This window comes from Athene noctua, chromosome 17 (assembly GCF_965140245.1).
Source record: "Athene noctua chromosome 17, bAthNoc1.hap1.1, whole genome shotgun sequence".
NCBI classification, from domain to species: Eukaryota; Metazoa; Chordata; class Aves; order Strigiformes; family Strigidae; genus Athene; species Athene noctua.
In genome coordinates this window covers 10,797,041-10,818,082 of record NC_134053.1, presented here as the reverse complement: position 1 = coordinate 10,818,082, position 21,042 = coordinate 10,797,041, and the positions used below count along the sequence as shown (strand labels likewise).

The following is a 21,042-nucleotide window of genomic DNA, read 5'->3' as shown; positions in this document are numbered from 1 at the left end:
CGCGCGGGAGGCACGGACGGGGGGGCGCGCTGTACACGCTCTATAAACATTTACAGGTGTGCTCGTGAGGGGCCGGCACCGGGACTCTCGGGCGTGGGGCACTGGGGCGGGGGTGTCACCCCCTGGGCCCGCCCGCCCGCTGCGGTGTCTCCGGCCGGTCACCTGGGGCAGGGAACGGCGAGGGGCACGGGTGGGCTGGAAGGTGAAAAGGGAGGAAACCGGCCGCTGCCCCTTTGGGTTTTTTTGGCATAAGGTTATGTAGCAATGAGGGGTGTGCAAAGAGCTGGAGTGGGGCTGTACGATGTCAGCCCCCAGCCTGGTGTCCAGGCAGCCTGGGAACAGGGGTACAAAACCGATCAGTGCAGTCGTGAGCAACCCAGGATGGGGAACCTAGCTCGGTCTGAGCCCAGGGAGCGACGGGGCAGTGTCCAGCACTGGCACCCAGCACCGTGGAAAGAAGGGGGCCCCTTGTCTATATACAGATCAGTATAAAATCCTAACGCGTACTAGTGATACAACATGAAATTGTGTGTAGGGCTGCGGCAGGGTCCTGGCAGTCACCACTGCAGCCCTGGTGAAGTGACCCTGGCAGCAGCTGTACATCTGCATTCCTTCACAGTCAGTGTCCTTCCCAGGCCCTGGCTGAGGCTGAGGCAGGTGGCTCAGAGGAAGCCTTCCTCCCAGGCCAGCCTCTGGAGAAACGAAGGGCTGCTGTTGTGCGCTATGTAAACACAGGAAATGCAGATCAATTCTACATGATGTGGTCCAGGTTAATTAGGAGAGTGTGATCCCACTCCAGGCTGGCTTGATGGTTTTTGGGATGCTATTGCTAGAAGAGCGTGGCCACATGAAGGGTTTAGTGGCTGCTCTTGCCTGCAAAGAACATGGCAGATGCTTTTACATTGATAGCAACTGAAGCTGAGGCTGCTGGAACTGGGGAAGAGAAAACTTTGTCACTTGTCATGACAGACACCTGTTGTGTCAGATGCTGAGCCTGGAAGGAAGGCAGGAATAGCAGAGAGGACCCTCTGTGTGGCTGCTGGAGGTCCAGGTGATGAAAGGGGAGCATGGAGCACACAGGCATCCCCCTCATCTGAAGGAGTTGGAGGAAGATGTACAGCTGAAGAAGTCCTGGCTTATCTGGCGTGGGTAGCCCTCCAGCACTTTGACCTGAACTGGATCGAACTTCCAGTAATCTCGGCCTCTCAGGAAATAGGCAAAACCTGTGAGTGAGAGAGGAAAGGTTACAAAAGACAGGGTTCACGTGGCTCAGAGCTCTTTCCTAGCATTTTGTCTAGCTAACATAGGAGCATGTGCAGTACCAAAAGAGAGCCTGGAAGAGGCAGGAGATGCTACATTCATCTCACTTGAACTGAGACCTGTGGCTTACTCTGTTCTTTCACGCTGTTTTACTTCTGATGGGAGAGTAAATAGGATTAATTTTATTTTATATTTCTGGTGGTTTTAAATATGCTGTACCCATGTAGTGACCTGGTCCTGAGAGGGCAGAGGACATCTAGGACCTGAACAGGGCCTATGACAAGGAACTTGTAAAGACCTGCTGCAGAGCATCTGTTACTGTGGGGAAGCTTCCCTGGGATTTAGGCTCTGGAAGCAGTGGGGAGCCATTCCACCACATCCTCTGGGAGGAGAGAGGCATTCATGGCACCTGTCATCCCAAGCACCCTGGCTGTCCCCGGTGGTTCTGTGGCACTGCCATACTGTCTTCAGGATGGGGCACATCTGGGAGGACTAAGCAATACCAAAAGCAGCCTGTTCATTCAGGACAGCTGCCTAGGCCAAAGTGTGGGCAGTGTTTCTGCTGTCTTCTCATAATTTTCTTTGTTGGGAGCAGTAAGAGCTGGGTGGGACTCTGTCTTGGTCAGAAGTCTGAATTCTCTCTGTCAGACACTTAACTGTTGATTGTTGCAATTAATAATGATAGCACTTCTCACTTTTATGGGAGAAGCCTCCATTCCCTACCCCCTGGGGGGAGCTGCCCCTCTGTCTACACTATATGGCATGTGCTGTGTCTGGGAAGTATCCACTACTACCAGAAGTCTACATCTGCCCGATTCTTCCCGCTGGGCAGTGCTGTCAGCCTGAGCACCCGCCCCAGAGCCAGCCATGGCCCTGCTGCACTGACCAAACTCATCCTGAAAGGCCGCGTCAATCTCCTGAGGGACGCCGCGCCAGTCAGCCATGGTCCGGGGGTAGATGTTGTCCACCTGGCGGGTGTGAGGGTTGAAGCGCCAGTAGTTGCCTCCACTGAAGATGTAGATCTTGTTCTTCTCAGCCCCCCACACCAGAGCTGCCTGCACGGGGGATGCAGGGAGGCCCAGCTCCACAAGCGGGGTGGGACCAGATACCCGTCTCTCGCCATCATAAATCCAGTACTGAGAATCTGGCAAGGAGACAGAAAAGGGAGACAAGGGGTCAGAAGCTCTTTGGTGTCTGATAATTTGGCAGTGAACTGTGCAACTGGTGTCTTGGCAGAACTCCCAGGGAAAGCTGTGCCTGAGAGGCAAAACCCCCAGCAGTGTCATGGACACTGTCACTGACGGGTGCCCAAAGTGCCATCAGTGCAAGGAGTTGACTTCCCACCTCGGTCCAACCCGAGGGTGTCAGTGGTGGGACAAGGAGGACCGTTTTAGCAGCTGTCTTTTCTCTATTTGTGGAAGTTATAATAAAAGACTTGGCTGGAGGGACCAGCCTCTACCCTGCAAACTCAGCGCTTGGAGGAGAACATATGTGGGCATGCACGGGCATAAAGGGGCACGCAGCTGTATAGGAGCAAGCTACAGAAACCAGGAAAAAGTTGCCAAGCTGAAATAGAGACTGGAAGCATATTTCCAGATTAGATTAAAATGGGAATCTCTGTAATTAGCTGATGGCATGTAATACCTTCCCCTTATCTCATTTTAACTCATGGTAGGAGCCTGCCAATTTTAGCACTGTAAGTCCTTGTGTGCAGGTCAGGTGCTAAGTAACCTGTTCATGCAGGAACCCTGCCTGCAGAGCCGCGCGGGGCGCTTTCTGGTACGCGGCCTCGTGCTGTGCAGACGGGGTGTGTGCACCCAGGGCAGCTGGGTGCCTCTGTCATTCGGCATCTTCGAAAGAACATTAAAGAAAACAGGGAAGCTGCAATGGGGTTTGTTGCTGGCCTTGAACTCCAGAGCTGGCCAGGAAGAAGTTTGCCCTTGCCACGGGTGATTGGTTTTTAATCCCTGTGGTGGTTGGAGGTGGCCTGGCTCTGCACACAGGCTCCCTGCAGGCTCATTCAGTCTGGGGGTACTACAGAAGGTCCACACCCAGGTCTCTGAGGAGCAGCGAAGATGCTGTCCATCCCCTGAGCAGGCCTTGGGGGCACAGGCGCCCGAGTTTCACAACTGGTGAAGCTGCCTGGGGCTCTCTTCTGGCACAGCTCGGGAGATGGAGCAAGTGTTTCCTTCCTCCTCCTCTGCCAGCAGCATTGCCAGGGCAGAGGCTCAAAACAAATGTTTATGTTCCAGAGGAGGAGAATGGGATGTTGTGGCTGTGTCTAAACTGAAAGTGACTCCTCCTCTCTTCCTCCTCAGTATCTGCTAAAAGTTTCAACTGAACAGAGAAGCAAACAAATAACAAGGGTTGCTGGATCGCTGAGGTTGCCCAGAAGGTTTATCCTCACAGGAACTTGTTGGGTCCTGAATACCCCTAAGTAAAGGAGATGCATTTCTGAGCCGTCTGATCCCAGTCCAGCTCTTACCTTGGAAAAACCAGATATTGCCCAGAGGGTCTTCAAAGGTGGCATCGACAGAGCTGGGGATCCCCTGCCAGTGGCGGGAGGCCAGAGCTGGGTAGCCGTCCTGCAGCTTTCCAGCTCGGAGCCGCCACACATAGCGGGACTTGAAGAAGAACAGCTCCCCTCGGATGGTGGATGCGGCGTCGAAGGCTGTGTCACAGGCGTCGGGCTGCACAGACTGCCAAAGCACAGCCTGTCAGGAGCTTGGACTCGTGGGAGCCCCCCTCGCCCAGGCTGGGTTCAACAGACAGCAAGTCCCTGTGTCCAGGCAACTGTCCTGCTTTCAGCCAGTTGTGGGTGGGCACATTCTGCCCAAAGATCCCCTCCCCACGCATCCCGGGCTGGCTGGCGGTGCCAGCCGTGGCATCCGGACCTGGGCTCAGCAGCACCAGACACCAAACCACGTGTAAGCCTGCTGCTGGCCTCCCGGTGAGGGCAGTCCCAGCCGTGGCGTTAGAGGATGACGTGGACAAGCTGTTCACTCACCTCCACATTGGTGATCTCATTTGTTTCGAGGTCTGGCTGGGGCAGCTCTGCTGGCTGAGGTGGGGTTGGGTCGGGATCCAGTTTGGGTTTCCCGTAGAGATACTGGATACCTTGCTTGTCATCCTCACTCAGGCTTAGCGGGTAGCGGAAGATGTAGAAAGGAGACATCAGTGACTTGGAGACAGCCGTGTGCTGCAGGCCCAAGACGTGGCCAAACTCATGAGCAGCCACTTGCAGGAGGTCAGTGCCTGCAAAGGGAGGAGATGGGAGAAGCTTTTACCTGCTTGTGTGCGATGGGCAAGCTGTGCCTGCAGAAAGGACACCTGCCTCCTGGGCTCACTCTATCAGTTGCCAGCCACTGACAAAGCACTGAGGTACGTTGTAGGAGTCTAACACGAGGAAAGATAAATCTATCTCCACTACAGTGCTCGCAGGTTGTTCCCAGACTTTTCCTGTGTAGCTCTACACCATGGTTTTTTAAAGAGTCAAAGGGCATAATTAAGGGATCCATTGGTTCAGGAGCACCATGAGTGAATTCAGACACTCAGGTAATAGCCTGGGCACGTTGGTAATTTGTAATTCTGTCACCAGGGGCTCCTGCACCTCATTGGCTACCAGGAAGGGTTTTCCATGCACTTTTGGAAAGGAGAAATTTGCACAGAGAAAGAAGTCTGGCCCATAGACGTAGGTGGCGGGGTGGTAAGGTTGGTTTCTGTCCACCCAGCCTTGCAGCAGTTGCTGGCTACAGCTGTAGTGTATCAGGTCCCATTTAGTTCCACTGTGGAAGATACCGGCATCAGCGAGGAAACGCTCTGAGATTAAAACTTGCTAATGGCTGTTGTCACACAGACAGCAGAGGGAGCTCATTTATTGCTTGTGTGTAGACTGTGTCAAGAAGGTGACATTTAGAAATAAATCCATAAAAAATTATCCGGTGTCAAGGCCTGGGCCTTCTTCACCAGACTCCAATAGATTTATGGGAGATCATGTTTTAGGAATACATGACCTTGGAGCATCTAGAAAAGGAGGGGAGGGAAAGTGGATTTCATTTTGCAAAAGTGTGCCATTTGGCAGGTGTTGTTTAGCTTCCAATGGATGCTTTTTGAAGTTGATGATAGATTTCAGTGAAAGCTGGAAGAAAGGCACATTAAGCAGCAAAGCCTGTGAGCAGGGCTGTTTTGTTGACAAGTCCCAGCGTATTCGTTCACTCGCCTTCAGCCAGAAATCCTCTGAGCTGCGGCTCAAGTGATGAGAAAGGCAGGGATGTGAGTCAGCCAGCCTCGCTGCTCCAAGCAGGATTTCCCTGCTGGCTCCGGGGGAGCAGGTCACCTCTCAGCACCTGGACGGGACAGGGGGGGTGCACCTGGGGGGAACGCCTGGGAAGGGCGGAGGGGAAGGTGAGCCCCTGTCTTCCTCCGCTGGTCAGCTCTACATTGAAGCGATGCATTTGCACAGCACTGACCCAATTAAATCAACACATCTAGGTCAGCTGAGAAAGTGGGATTTCTGTGTCAGGGATTTATTACAAACTTTCAGACGCTTCTGTTTAGCTTGGCAGGCTCCTCACTTGATGCTTTCCAGTGCTGGCAGATCAGCTGTGCTATTGTCACATTCTCTGGGGGAGGTGAACAACAGCACACCTGAAGGAGCTGTGCTGGGGAACATCACTCTGTCCCTCACAGAGGGTCCTTCACGTGGAGTACCGCTTCCTGCAGAGCTCTGGGGTGAGCCCAGGGCACACCTTAGCCCTCCTTGTACTTCTGCTCTCCTGGTCTCACTGACAGCTGAGTTAAGGACTTATCCTTGTTTATATCATAAAGCTCTTTTCACCATATTAAATGGCAATTAGCTGCAAACAGCTTTTACAACATTTATTTATGGAAGACATAGGGGGGGAAAAGGGCCATGGAATAGGCTGGATTCTGATGGGAACTGGCATTTTCAGATTCTGGTTTGACTCCAACACTGTCTTTGTGGGAGAGTGTAGGAAATCCTTCAGCAATACGGGCAGCCCCAACAGAGGGTGGAAAACAGCAGAGCCCACCCTTCGCTCAGGAGCAGAAATGCTTCTGCAGAAAGGTCTGGTGTTCTGTGGTTTTTGTTTTGGGTCAGCATGAGCAGGGTTGGAGACACAGTGGTCCTGTGCCCCATGCAGAGAGTCCAGTTGGCATACAACTGACAATGATGTGGACTTTGGGGGACCCTGTCTGAGCCCTGAACATCTATCAACATGGGCAAAACACTCGGGAAACCCCAGAGCGGCAGGGTTTAACTTGGGCTTTGTGATTGTTTCTTTGCCCCTGTAGATAAACTGGAAAAGAGGAGGAGGGGCTGACCTGGGTTAATTTTGGTGGGTCTTGTGGAAACTGATGCTTTGGCACCGATCCAGATGGTCCCTGGCAGTACTGCAGTATCTCATGAGATACTGTGACACCAGACCCTAAGTGCCCAAGCAGAGAGCTACCAGCTTGGATCTATTATTAGCAAAAAGGAAAAAAAAAGAAAAAAGAAAAAAAGGAGAAAAAAAGAGTCTTGACTCCATGTGGTGTTGTTTATGGTCAGAGCATTCCCAGGCCACAGGGACAGAGCTGGAGCCTGGGTAGTTTCCCTTTATGGACTTGTTTGAGGGCAGATGGTGAACAGTGCGTGCAGGGACTGGGGCTGAGGCTGTTCTTTGGAAGACAACTATGTCACGCGGTGCTTGAGCCTCAGTTTTCCTTCACTCTTTCCCTGCTTTATTTCTAATGGCTCCTGCCAATGCTGGGTGCAACTCCCAAGTGACAGGGCATGTGGCTGGGCAGAGGAGCCGTCTCTCCAGCTTCCCCCACACAAGGGGAGTCCACTAGGAAGCCACAGTCCTGGTGCTGGGCACAGGCTTTGCTGTGGCTGAAAGATGACAAGAGAAGACCTAAATACTAACAGTAGGCTGGTAAGTGGTGGGAGATGACAGCGCACACCACAAAAATAATTGCTGACTCTTAGTTTTACAGGGTCTGCGTTCACACCACAATGAAATAATTTCCAAAGTGCATTGATAAGCATCCTGGGGCATCCACAGCTGCCCTTGAAACAATACTGTACCCAGATTGTTCCCAATCGTCCAGGTCTCGTCATAGTCGAAATGGACGTCTCCCTCCCGGTGTGTCTTGGGGAAGAACGCGTGTGCCAGGATCCCTCCAGGCCCGTCAAAAGGCAAGTTGTCTCCATGCCAGTACCTGGAGGGAAGACACACTGCACCTCAGCCAGGCAGCCGTGTGCCTCCAGTGAACAGCACTGTATGGCCAAAGGTGGGGAGCCACTGCGAGGGGACAGCAGCTCTCACTCCCATCCCAAGCTCATCCCACCAGTCCAGATCGACTGCTCGGAGCCCTTCCGATTGCCACAGTCCCGGTTCTGCACTGGGGCACTGAGGAAGCGTCACACCAAGTGCTGAGGAAGCAGAGCTCAGTCACAGCAAGCCCTGGGGAGTTTGTATGTTTTCTCAGGGATTTTTCCCTCCCACCATTCAGCTTCCAGCCCAAAGCTGCCCATGAAGCCTAAAGAATTAAGGAGGTGACTGCTCAAGCCAAGAGTAAGTTGACATAGCTGAGTGGCGGGGGGATGCAGAGGGGCAGCCAGCAGTGAACCCAGCCAAACTCTCAGGTCCTCACTCAAGCCAAGCCCACTGTTGAATAAGGAAGGAAACCCATGGGAGATGTGGCCACTTTAGAGAGCTGAGGGAGGCACAGGCAAATACACAACATGCAAATTGCATCACTGCTTGGACGGTCTCCACTGCCTTTATTAGTTTTGTGCAAACATGCAGCAGAGGGAAGTCTTTGCCCCCGTGTATATTTTGCCAAAAGCAAATTTCAGGAGCCAAGATTCATTTAACCAAGAAACTATATTTGTCTTTGGGCAGACAGTTACGTCTCAGTCAAGGGACAGGATGGAGGACCTGAAGATGGAAAGTCAAAACAAATGCTTAGGAAAACAGCCTGTGGGCAGAGAAACATAAATGTACCAGAAAAATTAATGAATGATCAGTAACGGTACTATGCACAGCCCGCATGGAACAGCTGCATTTACACCGAGCAGCCCACAACTGACAAAAAAATAACAAAAAAAAAAAAATCCCAGTGCCTGAAAGCAGAAATTTGAGCCTCCATTTAAGTGCTTAAGTTGTGTGTTGACAGCTCTCTTCTCTGGTTAGAGGCTTGGGGTTTTGCATGCAAGGTTGCTTCCCTGGGAAGAGGGTGCTGCTGCCCGCCATGCTCACCGTGTGAAATCAATGACAATGTCAGCCCGTCCCTCCTGCACCTCAGTGAAGGTCAGCGGGGTCACATTGCTCCAGACTTTCAAAGCTTCCTCAATGGTCCTTCTCACTTTAGCTTTTACAAGTTGCCATGGGAACCTGATAATTCTGAAAGGCAACAGACACGGGATGAGAGAGCATCAGCCACTGTCCCATGGACACTGCTGTCGTGAAGACACCAGCTGTAGGATCAGCATCACTAGGGCTGCCACTCTCGGCACCAGAACATCTCCAGTCCATACAAGCACTGCTCTGCTGCCTTCTTCCAAGCAACGTGTGCAGCAGATAAATCCCATCAGTGTTGAAACCCTCTGGCTGGTGGGTCCAGAGGTGAGCTCTCTAGAGAGCTTTGCAGATCTGCATTTTTCTGGAGTCAAGTGCTACAGCATTTCCCAGGTCTGTCCTCCGCAAACCCCCCCCCCCCAGAGGTGCTTGGGAGTGGTGTGACGTCGTTTCTCCTCCTCAGTCTCTACATATTTTGCCCCGGAAACCTGAGCTCACTCAGAGCAGACTGTAAGGTCTGCCACAGAGGGAGCTTGCTTTCTCTTCCATTAACAGTTTTGGTGTGTTCATCTCTGCTGTGTTCCTTTAACACTGTTGACCAAAAAAAAAAAAATAAAGGAAGAAGCCTTTCTGTTATCTACAGCCCTCTAATGCTATGAGGAACTGTCTTCTGCATTTAAACAAAAGATGATTTACATGCTGTCAAGGTCCATCCGTGCTCACTTCTCTACTCATGCCCCTGTGGGCATCTGGGGAGACAGCACAACCCCCCGTAAGCCTGTTGAGCAGATTTGCAGTTGAGAATGTGTGGGGTGATCTGGGCAAAATTTTACACTGAAGTTGTGTTTATGGGAACATCAGTAACAGCTGAATAAAAAGGTCTTTTTAAAATAAACTGTGAGGTGAGCCCACAGCAGGCTGGCTGCGGGGGCAAAGGCACAGCAGGAGAGGGCTGGTGGTGGAGGCTCAGCTCAGCACATGTCAGGGGTTTGATGTAGGGAAGTGAACATATGTGCACGGGGGTGTCGATGCGGGACGGATCGAGGGGTGATGCAGAATGTGTCTGGGCAGGGGTGGGTGGCAGCTGTGTTTATGGGATGGTGTGCGTTAGGGGATGTGGAGGTGCTGGGTACAACCCCGCTGGTGGTTTAGCATGTGGCTCCCTGCCCCCTGGCCGCCCTCCAGCTTTTATGGTCACATCACAGCGTGCTGCGCTCCAGGGAACACCAGGCTGAGAGGTTTGGGGGAGGGAAAAGCAAACCAGCCTGACTCCTGTTTTGGGCCTCTCTTACTTGTAGGTGAGATCAGTCTTGTCCCAGCGTCCACCGGAGAGCACGAACCGCTTCTGCCGGTTCCGCCCGTTCTGGCCATCCGGCAACCCCGGGAGGTCCGGCACGCCGCAGCGGGGGGGGTTCCAGCGCGCCGCCGCCTCATCCACACCCACGGGGAAGCCCTTGGCGGGCACACCAGTCCCCACAGTGTTCACCAAGGAAGACAGCCAAGGACTCTGCTCCTTCCAGGTGTGATGCTTTCGAGACAGGTCCTAAAAGGGAAAAGCAAAGCCCTGACGTCAGTGGTCTGGGAAGAGACGGCCCGATGCAGAGTGGCCAATGTCTGCCCACAGCAGTCCTGCAGCGGTGAGTTCCACCTCTGCCTGGGGCTGTTCCCCCGCTGCTAGGGCACAGACTGCTCCCCACAAACATCCTCTGTTCCCTGGGCTCTGCCTGCTGCGAGGCCAGGTCACACCTGGGAGGCACTGTGTCATGCCCTGGCACCCCCTAAGCACTGAGTTATTTTTGGTCTGCTTTTCCTTGGCAGCTGGCCGGCAGGAAATGTTTTTGCAAGCTGTGGATGAGAACCAGACCCTTCAAGAATGAAACAAATCACTAGGGAGTAAATTCTCGCCCTTTGCCCCACACCCTTTATTCCCTCCTGGCCCTGGGTAGAGCTGATATTAATGGGAGAAAGACTTCAGTCCCCAGCAGAGAGTTGTGCTCCCTGCTGTCACTTCTGTGGTGTCCCCTTGCTGTCATGGCATGGTGAGCAGGCTCTCAGCATGGCTAGGGGATATTGCAAGCTGGAGAGCAGGACAGGGATCTGGGGGGTGACTTAACCCAGCACATGGGCCAAAGAGAGCAGTGTCTGTCCCTGAAGCCCCTGAGGTCACCTGTTCTGCAGAGGGAGGGAAAGGACCGTACCCCCTTGCCTCACTGCACCTGTGGCTCTGCTTGCAGATAAGATCACCTGGGCTCTCCCACACTTAGTTGGAAAAGTACGGTTCCTCTTGGCAACATTGATTAATGCTAATTAGCTGACTTCCACTGGTTTCCCACCTGACAGCAGGACGATGGGGCTGCCATGAAACATGACCCAAGCATAATCCTCAACCTGCTGTGATGTGTGTGTGGTGAGAGGCACTTGGTCCCTGTATCACCATGCTGCACAAGCCAGAGGTCCAAACACAGACTTTTGCCTGGTTCTGTGCAGGCAAAAGGCATTTGAGCAGCAGGAAGAGCTGAGGTGCAGCAGTGATACACCTCTACTCAGATAGGCAGGCTCCATACTACAGTCCTCCAGAGTGAGGACCTGGGCTTTAGGGGTCCCCTTCCTTCCCCTGAAAAATGCTGCCTTCTTCCAGGCCAGCTCTCCTGGCTGCCCTGCTGGGGACACGAAGGTCAGCATGGCACGATGCCAGAGCTGCCATGATGCCGTGTAATCCGCGTGCTGCCGCCGCTCCGTTCCCTACAATGAGCCCATTCATGCAGGCTGGAATGAAGTGTGAAGCCCTTGGCATTAATTCCGCTATCGAGCTCCCAACTCTGCAGTAGCCCCGTGCCTCTGAGCGATGCACAGATGGACAAAGGAGCCAGGGAGGTCACACAAGGTGCAGTTTAGGTGTCTGGCTTTTCATGTGTCTGTCACCACCCCAGCCTGCTGGCTTGTCCTCCGCAGACAGACACACTTGGTGGTTTGGCACCTGCCAGCCTTTGCCTTAGAAAAGGTGTCCCAATGCACTTTCAAACACCATGAGAACCATACCATGCACACGTGCAAAGAGTCATTTTACATCCTGAACAGCTAAGCCTACCCAAGCCACCAGCCACAGCACTGAGAATCCATCCAGTGTGTTAGTGGAAGGGGGGAGTAAGGACTGGCCTGCCCCAGAGGAGGCTGCACCGGTCCGCTCCTGCTGAACGCTGGAGCCCTGCCAGGTCGGAGGTACTTGTCTCTCTTAAAAGGAGCTCTCTAAGAGCTGCCTGGCACCCTGCCTGGGCTGGCAGCTAGTGCCTGAGAAGGACAGCTGGCAGGAGGAGCTGATAAGGTTCATCTCCTGGCCAACATCTTGCTCTCAGCCCTGATGAGACACTCTGCCAAGCACATAATGGCAGCTGTGTCACCAAAGCCCAGCCTGGAGAGCTGCTAAGCTCCTTGCTCCTGGGTGTGCTCCAGAGCACCCACTGCGCCGAGAGGCGGGTCCTGCTGCCTGAGGACTTGTGGTGATGAATGTGTCTGGTTTCCCAGGATCAGGAGGTGTGGAACAGCTGTTCTGAGGCACACGGGTAGAGTGGAGATGGACCCTGGGGAGAGCCCTTGCTGTGGAACTGGGAGCACTGGGAAACCCTCAGGAGTTTCCCAGGTAGGTGAGCAGGCTGAGGCTGTCCCAGATGTGCATACTCCTGGGTTTTTTTGTCTCAGCTGTGCTAAGCATATTCCCCCAGTCTCCTGGGAAGGCCAGTTGTTTTGGTACTAGCTGGGGGCACTAGCATAAAGTGCAGATTACCACTCTCCAGAGTGCGGAGCAGAGAAAGGAGGAACTGCCTGTTTCTTCTTGCCCTGAGGGTTCCCATGTTCAGAGACAGACCACAGGTAGGTTTTCTCTCTCCTCTTTGGTTAGCTTAACGCCACTGGCATGAACCCAGCTTCCAGCCATCCAAACTCCACCTTGCCTTAGGCAGGATCCTCCTGCTTCACCTGCCTGCCCTCTGCCAAGACCAGGCCCTGGGAGGGGACACAGGGTGGCCCTGCAAATGGCCCTGGGTGGAGGCAGGAGGAGGCAAGACCTGCCCTGCTCTCCCGTGTGCTCGCTGTGCCCCTAGACAAACAGCAAGTCTCCCTGTCGTCACTGCGCTGACATCAGCACCGTGGCAGGAAAGGGCTGGAAAATGCCACTGCAGGCACAGCCGGCAAGGGGAAATATGACAGGCAGAAACCACTTGCCAAACAATGCTCAGGAGACACATCAGGCTGGAGATTTCGGTCTCCTTGGTTGGACACACCTTGCTGCAGGCACTTCCCAAGGCTTAGATAACATGTCCTCTTGCTTAAGGTTGCATCCTTCCCACCCAGTCCTGAAGCCACCCGCTCTTGGGGAAATCCTGTTTGTTCTTCCAAGCTGTATGCTTAGGGGCTTACTTAGGGCTGTGCTGCTGCTGAAGCTAGTACAGACTGCTGAGGTGAGGATGAGGAGGGCACTGGCTACTGGGTAACTATCTAGGCATCCCCACTCTGCCATCCCACCACCAGAGGAGAAAGGATTCCTGAAGACAAGAGCAAAGGAAAAATCCCTGCAACCCCCGGCAGGCATTCAGACCAGCTGAGTGCAGAGTCAGATCCAAGCCTCTGGCTAAGTGTGTGCAGCCACTTGCATTGCCCTCCCCAGTATAGCCCACAGTCAGGGGTGGCCACTGTGTGTGGGGACAGACAGTTTTTAGGTGAGGGAAGAGGGCAGGGCTTCACAATAGAGACTGAGCAGCAAAATGCCCACACAACACAAGTGCAAAGGGGCTGCCAGGCCTGAAACCAAGGGTTAAGGGCAGTGAGGACAGCAGAGGAGCAAAGCTCTACAACAAAGAGGGCTGTGCTGCAGGCTGGGCACAGCTCCTCGCAAAGAAGGTGCCACTTCCTGCAGCATTGTGACCAAAAGGCTGAGAGGGAACAGGAGGGAAAGGACAAATCCCATGGGAGAGCAAAAACCACAGTGGAGATAGACAGCCCACTCAGTTCCTCGCAGCTTTATCAGCCCTCAAGTGCTGCAAAACAACAGCCATCACCTCTGGGTCTGCTGGGGCCAGATGAACTCCAGCCAAGCTTCCCAGGAAGTGTCTCAGCCATCCCGAGGAGCCAGGGGCATCTTTAACCTCATGGTGTTGGGCTGCACTCCCCCTCTGGAACCTGCCAGGAGGAGAAGCAGCTGAAGCAGCACAGCTACAGTGGAATATCAGCAACTCTGTGTTTAAATAACCTCAAGAGTGAGGCCAGTGCCTGGTACTGACGAACTCAGTGCTCTCCTCTCTCCGGGTCCATCCTCTGCTGCCTGCCTTGAACTTAAACTTGTCTCCTCTGTTGTGTACCCAATTACCTGGGCTCCTGTCTGCTTCTGCAGCATGGACATGAAAGGAGATCCCCCCCTCCCCGTCAGACGAGAGTGACTGGACAAGTTACAACGTGAATCCCATCAGTCTTGGATACTTCCCCTGTCACTGGGGGCTGTTTCCTCTTCTGCTAAGGGATGAGCTTATGGGCTTTCTCCCCATCTCCCTGTCCCTCTGCTACTGTTTTTCCATTTCTCCCTGCTTTCTTCTGCTACTCAAGAGTGTTTGTTGAGGCCCTGGCGTTTGCTGCCTCTTTGGCCAATAGCATTATCCTCCTCTCACCTATAAGTCTGCACCTCGGAGCACTCCTGCCCTTAGTTCAGTGCATGGGGAAGGAGAACAGAGATGCTTTCTCCTGCAGTTCTCATACCCCACTTCTGTCCACTGACGGGTGGCTGGGCCCAGGGGCTCTGCACCCCCCAATAGGATGCAGCAATGTTCCTGCCCGAGATCAGCACTGTTGTCCTGGTGCACAGAGGACCACGGCTGGGTTTTTGACCAGCCTGCCTCTCAGCCCAGCATGGCTTTGCAAGGGTTGGATTTGAAAGTGCCGCTACAGCTGATGGTTAATGGTAAAACCGGAGCCAGCTCCACTCTAGTCAAGTTGTGTCCCAGAAGCAGGCCGGCCTCAGAAAGTGCTAATGCTGCTGCCAGAGTTTCATGGCAGAAACAGATCATGTTTGTGGTCCAGTCAGACCCTGAGCTAAGTGTGCTCCTGGTCAAGGCACTGTTAGTGGAAACAACGGAAGCTCAGTGGAAACAATGCCTAGGGAGAGCCACCAGATTATCGATCCTACCTCCCCAAGAACAAGGCAATGTCTCCCAACACCTCTATGAATTCTTTGCTTACACAAAATACTTCTGACTGGCTCCTTCGTGCTGAGCTGCAGCTCGGTCCTGCTGCAGACCGAGCCAGGGAGAATATAAAGGCTGAAGCCAAACTTTGGCCAAACGGGAGGTGCCGCAGAGCCTGCCCGTGCATACACAGTTGGAGGTTCCTCTCCGCTCACTTCCCATACCCCGTGGCACTATTAAGCACTACCTCCTGGGGCCTGACCGTTTATTTCCGGATTATTTGGTGGTAGTTGTTGTTGGCAACAAAAAAAGGAAAATGTTTGTTTTTCCTAAGCAACATGGAACATGAAACATTATGGACTGCAAATGTTTATGCCCACAGACAGAATGAGAAGACCCAGGCTCTGATGTAACAAGAGAAAGCAAATGAATAAACACTGGACTATTTCTATTATCAGACACTTTAATTACGTGACAGTTTTAGAGTCTAGTCCATCAACAACACCACAACCAAGCTCCTGGTGTCACCCAAGCAGCAGTTTGCCAGAAACAGGAGTACTTACAAAGCAAACAAGCCCCAGGATGTCGGGATAGCAAAAGGTTTCAAGAGCCCTTAATCTGATGACCTAGAAATCCCCTTGAAACCAAGAAACCGCTCTAGGATGTGACACACTCCAGGCAGAGGAGGAAGGGTGTTGAGACGTTTTGTTCATCGTGCAATTGCATCCAAGCTAAGGTGAGCAATGAGCTATCTGTGCCCAGCCCAAGGACAACAGCCAGGACATCTCCCACTGGGTATGGCCACCTGGCACAGAGCAGCCCTCTCCAGAGCTATGGGGGGATGTTGTATCCTCAGGGAGTGTATGCTGCTCAGATGTGCAGGCTGGGATCTCCAGCCCACAAGACAAGCACTGCCCCTCTGCCCAATCTCCTGGAGATGCCTGGAGATTTTTCTCCCTCCGCTAATTTTCACAGACCCACTTTTGTGAGATGTCTCTCTCCTGCCCAAATCCCTCTAAGAGGAAGAGGTCTGGTCACCTGTCTGTCCTTGTGGGTCTCGCCTGCACTACGATCTCAGTGAACCTCTAAAAACATGTCTGTGGCCCTCAGTGAACCCCTGAAGCACTCTGCTTTTCATTTTGCTGGACAGCTATGTTCAGACTCAGCAGTGTGTCCATTCATGTTACAGGCTGAGCCAAACCCAGTGTAAGAATATCCAGGAACCCTTCATTTACCTGTCTGTGTACTTGGGATTAGCAGGAAAGAGCTGACAGTGTCTCTGATGTGAAAAGTCTCTGCAGGACAATTTTTCCATGGAAGATTTTTTTTTAACAAGACCTACACAGTGCACCCTTCCTCTGCTGAGCCCCCAAGTTACGGTGCCAGGGTGTATGGATACGCATGGGGGAAGCAAGTAAAGTGCAGTGTGAGCTGGAGTGGGGGATCTTCCGCAAAGTGCTTCTCTCCTCCCTGCTCTCTGCTCCCTCCCTGTTCCGCTTTGCCAGCTGCGCACCCCAAGTCTTGCCATGCTGCAGGGTGCACACGTGTGTTCCATGTGGAAGCACAAACACAACAAACCCAATGGAGAATAACTGCTTGCATGTGTCTTGAGTCTCTCCCAGAGCAGAGGAAAAACATGCCTAAAATTACCCCAACACTCACTTCGGTATTTAAATAGCCAAGCCAAAGAGTTGCAAATCAAACCCTTCCTGCGGGAGCTGCCTGAGCCCTGAGCGAGGCAGGCGGCCTCCCCTCCCGGCTCCTGGCTTGCGGGGAGGGCAGCACCGTGATTCCAGCCGGGAACCCGCTGGGTTTAGGGCGAGAGCTCCCAAGGGATTACGCTGGCAGCTGGGAGGGTGCCCACCACTTCTTCACTGAGAGAGAGTTTCCCAGCAAATGGACTGACTTTGATTTCCCAGGGGAGCCGAAAGCAATGCAGGAATTCAGTGTCTGCGCGTGCACTGCCCCGAGGACTGCAGATCTTTTGTTCTCAACTTTTACAGTGGACACCAGACACAGCCTGTATTCTGCTCTCAGTTTTCTCTGTTCTTCTTTAGGCATTAATGTAAAAGTGAAGGAGATCTACGGGGTTTGCTACAAAGAACACAGGTCCTTCTGAAACTTGCCCTGGGTAGCCTGGCTTTAAAAAAAAAAATCAATCTTAGCCCCTGATTCCCTCCCCCCTCAGTTCCTGCTGTTGTGGCTTGCTACTGGAGCACCAAATAGCCATGGTGCAGGACCCTGCTGCACTGAGGGCAGTCCTTGCCCACCCCTTGAGCACAGCTCAAGGAAGTCACTGCTGTCTCTTGTAGGAGTGTGAGTCTTTTCCCATCTCAGCCTCTGAGCTCCTTTCTCATTTGTCACCCCACAGCAAAAGGTGCCCAGACAGGAAATTAGTTGCTGTTAGACACAGCGAAGCATCTCTTTGTGCAGAGAGACTCAGAGTAGCCAGAGAACTGAACATGCGATGGCATGGCAGAGCTCTCTTCTAAGAGAGGGTAGAGAAGGATTGACACCAGAAACACATGCATGGGCCACTGTCAGCCCAGCAATCCCCCTTCAGCCATTCTGTGCTGTTGTGTGTACCCCTGCTGAGAGAGGAATGGGGTGCACTTCTGTCAACTTAACATCATATGTGAGAGCAACCACCGTGATGCTGGCTTTACCTCAAGAGGTGGTAGAATAACCTTCAGAAGACTTGACGCCAGATGAGGAACTCTAAAGTACAGCTTTTTGGGATGAGACAACTGCTATTTGAAAGGATTGGAAATCATCTGTCCATTTCCAACCCCACAGCAATGCAGCCACCGTCTCTGCAAAGACTGAGTGAAATACATTGATCTGAAACCCCGAGCTCCACATGGCTGGTCAAACACACGAGCACAAGATGTTCCTGAACAAAACATCCTGTAGGGGCATCACCTGGAGTTACTCCAGCGAAGAGGAAAGTATTAGCACTCATGATGCAGAGCATTAGCCTGGGATGAGGAAGAAACCATCTCTGGGCAGCAGACTGCCAACTGGGGGGACCTTCTTCAGGGACGTGGTGGTGAATTAGATGGACCAAGAGCCTGAGCAGACCTGGACCCTTGCATTAACTCTGTGCTCCTCGGCAGTTTGGTGGATTCCCCCCATTCAAGGGTTGCTGGCCAAGGCAGATGAGCCCCAGCAACCTTTGCAGTCCATCTGCAGCTGTGAGCACTGGCAAAAGGAGATGAACAGTGCATGTTGCAACTGGACCGGACCCAAGCTCAGATGGTGTGAAAGCCAGGCTGGCTCTCCCTTCCCTGGGGATCTCGCACGGGTCCTTGGTGGCAGCAAGACCAGGACCAGAGGCTGTGCAGGTCCCTCCAGGAGCAACAGCTTCACGACCGGCACACGGCAGAGCGTGAGGCAGCCGCCAGCCCAGGCAGCCCCCCCGCAGGAGCCAGCCGTCTCCGGCTTTACGCAGGCGGAGCTCTGCCCTCCCGGCCCACCACCTGCGCGTTCGGATGGGGATGAAATCTGCAGAGTGGTGTCATAGCTGGGGTGCAGGGTGCCACCGCTCGAGTGCCTGGCCTCACCTTCCTCAGAGGCAGAGCGGAGCCAAGCGCAGTGACATTTCGTTTGGAATAATACCGGCACTTTGGGGGCCAAGGCTGCCCCGTGCCAAGTCCCAGCCCACAGCATATTTAGCAGCCAAGTTAGAAAGTACTCAGATGACAGAGCTGATAATAAAACCATCGACAGAACCTGAACTAATCCCCTTGGGCTGCTACCGGGCATTTGCTCTGTCATTATTTTATGGCACACTGGCGAAGCGCATGTATATAATAACCCGATTACGCAGGCACGCATTCCCAGCACAAGGAGCTCTCTGTCTTCTCCCGTCCCCCGGTCCCCTCGCACGCCGCGGCTCCTCTCCGGCCCGGCCGTCCCCGCTGCTGGCGGCTCCATCCCAGGCGCTGGGCTCTGGCAGGACGAAAGAGCCCCGCTGCTCCCCTCCTGCCTGCGCGTTTGATTCATCCCTTTCGTCTCCTCTCCCTGTAACGCTTCTCGGAATTGCCAGCACAGCGTGTGTGTGTGTCTGTGTGTGGGGGGGGTTATTCGCAGGCAGCCGCCTTTAAAGGAAGGGGGGATCCCGTGTCCTCTCGTAAACCCTCCTTGTCCCCGGTCTTTTGTTTTTTCCCTTGCTCGCTCCGCAGAAAGAAGCACACGCCTGTGAAAACTCCCCCAACGTTCCAAAAGAAGCCAGAGGAGCGGGGGTGCCCGGGCGGGGGACACCTCAGGGGCATCGCCGGGGCAGGGGCAGCTTCGTCCCCCGGCCGGTGACTCCCGGCAGCGCATCGCTTGCCTGTCTCGGCATCCCGGGGCTTGGGGGGCGGCTGGTCCCGCTCGGCGGAGGTTCTGCCGGGGAGATGCTCCCCTCGGGGCTGCACCGGAGAACCGCGGGGTAAGGGCCGGCTGGGACACGGAATACCGTGAGGGGACGGGGCGAGGGGAAGCACCGGGTGGTCCCGACTCACCGGTTTGTGTCTGCGGGCGGGCGCGGCGGGCGCGCAGTGCAGCAAAGCGGCGGCCAGCAACGCGGCGGCGGGGAGCGGCGGCCGGGCCATACCGGGCGGCGAAACGGGTTCAGACATAGGGTGGAGATTGTTGGGGAGGAGGGGGGGGGGCTCCCCGCTGAGCCTTTTATCCCCCCCCCGTGGCTGCCTGCCCTCCTCCCCGCGCCTCCTCCCGTTCCTGCCTTTTGTTCTCCCCGAGCCGTGGCTCTACGGGCCGGGGGGACACGGCACGGCGGCATCGCGGGAGGGGGGTCCCTCCCGTCCCGCCCCGCTCCGCCCCGCCGCCCCCGGCGGCGGGGCGGAGCGGGGCGGGACGGGCGGGACCCCCCTCCCGCGCCTGCCTGGCCCCGGCCGCTGTGCAACCGTGTTGTTCCCCCGTCCCTGGAGCCATGCGCTGCTCCTCGAAGAGGAGGGATACTCTGCCTCGCCGGCCGAGTTTTAGCATCTCCGAGCAGCGGCTGGAGTTACCGACGGCCGGTGTCAGGGCTTCCAACCCCGCAAGTGGTTTCTGTGCGGATTGGGATGGCGTTAAACGGGTCAGTTCAAAGATGTCTTTCACCTCTTCCCTGCCTAGAGGTGCCACAATCCTTTTAGACCCTCAGTGCCCGCCCAGACCTCTCAGTCCTCGTTAATCTCTGGGTTTAATGCACAAAATGTGTTTGCAGCCCTGTGCGGGGCTCTGCTGGAGCCATCTGGGTGCGCCTGGCCCTTCACTTTCCCTCCACAAAAAGACTTTCCCTGGGCGGGCTGCTGAGGAAGGGGAAGGAGGAAGGGAGTAGCCCCCCATTTTGGAGATGCCAAAGCCTCCATCTGCTCAGCCACCTGGAGATGGAGGCAGCAATGCACAGATCTGGTTTCTTGGTTCCTGTTTCTATCGGAGAAGTCCTGGACTGTGTCAGCATCCCCTCAGTAGACCGAGTTTAGCTGCAAATTATTTCAAGAAATGTATGCAAATAAGAAAACTTTGATCTCCAGCTGCCTGGGCTAGTGTGCAGGCAGCGGGTAAGGCTTCCTGACATCGCAGACTGTATTACTGGTTTATTTGTTTGTGATCAGTTGTTCATGTTTTGTTTTATGGGAACCATACTGAGGATGTAAATACTGGGTACTGTAAGCAGATGAGAGAAGAAAGAGCCTGGTTGTGGCCATGCTTGGAAGGTGCTGCAGCGCTTAGCTGGTGGGCTGTAGCGAGATGTCCTCGCGCTGGAGCAGTGTGTTTGGTGTATCCCTGAGGCCTTACTTGTAAGAGGGGAAAGAGAAGGAAGGAAGGAAAGAAAAAGCAAAAGGGAAGAAGCAAGGCGCTGCTTGTTCATGGGGCTCAGACTTTACACTGGATTTTACCCTTCTCCTGCTATTCTGTCTGTGCCCCAGGAATGCAGAGCAGATCCTACTTTCTTGCCTTGCTTTGAGCCAGACAGCTGGGTCCCAGCAAGAAAAGCTTTCCTGCCTTTGTCTCTCTTTTCTTTAGTGTCTTTTCTTTGAATGCTGGTGTCTCTGGGAGCTTGGTGCCTTCCAGCCCATAGCAGTGGAGCCTGTTGGTGCCCTGGGCAAGCGGGGAGAGGCGTGGGAGCAGCCTGTGAGGCAGCATTTGGCTCTTCTTAATAAAGGGAGATTTTTGAAGGGGGTGTTCTGGGAAAATGGTCTTTGCAGAGATGGGACTGCGTGTGAGAACTACTGACTCTTGCCAAAGCACTTAACACAAAAGAAAGTGCATGGTGTGTTTGGGATTGCAAGTATTTCCCAGCCAAGCAAGTAGATGTTTAGCAG

The 21,042-nt window shown here is 54.0% G+C and overlaps 1 protein-coding gene across 1 annotated transcript; it reads right to left on the bottom strand.

Moving 5' to 3' along the window:
* Positions 1–19: 19 nt before the first annotated feature.
* MMP11 (matrix metallopeptidase 11) lies at positions 20–19,341 on the bottom strand. Its single transcript, XM_074921169.1, has 8 exons — positions 19,237–19,341; positions 9,857–10,107; positions 8,526–8,669; positions 7,349–7,482; positions 4,268–4,515; positions 3,746–3,959; positions 2,147–2,404; positions 20–1,223 (listed from the first exon to the last, which is right to left on the bottom strand). Exons 1-8 carry the CDS (start codon positions 19,324–19,326, stop codon positions 1,090–1,092), a joined length of 1,473 nt encoding a protein of 490 aa, XP_074777270.1. The 5' UTR covers positions 19,327–19,341; the 3' UTR covers positions 20–1,089.
* Positions 19,342–21,042: the final 1,701 nt, after the last annotated feature.

Bases quoted from the DNA above. Each gene is read 5' to 3' on its own strand.
- MMP11 (XM_074921169.1), bottom strand. From the start codon at position 19,326: ATGGCCCGGCCGCCGCTCCCCGCCGCCGCGTTGCTGGCCGCCGCTTTG. The intron at 8,670-9,856 runs GTAAGAGAGGCC...GTTGCCTTTCAG, and splicing joins AAGACTGATCTCACCTACAA to AATTATCAGGTTCCCATGGC. The intron at 2,405-3,745 runs GTAAGAGCTGGA...TCTCCTTGCCAG, and splicing joins CAATATCTGGTTTTTCCAAG to ATTCTCAGTACTGGATTTAT.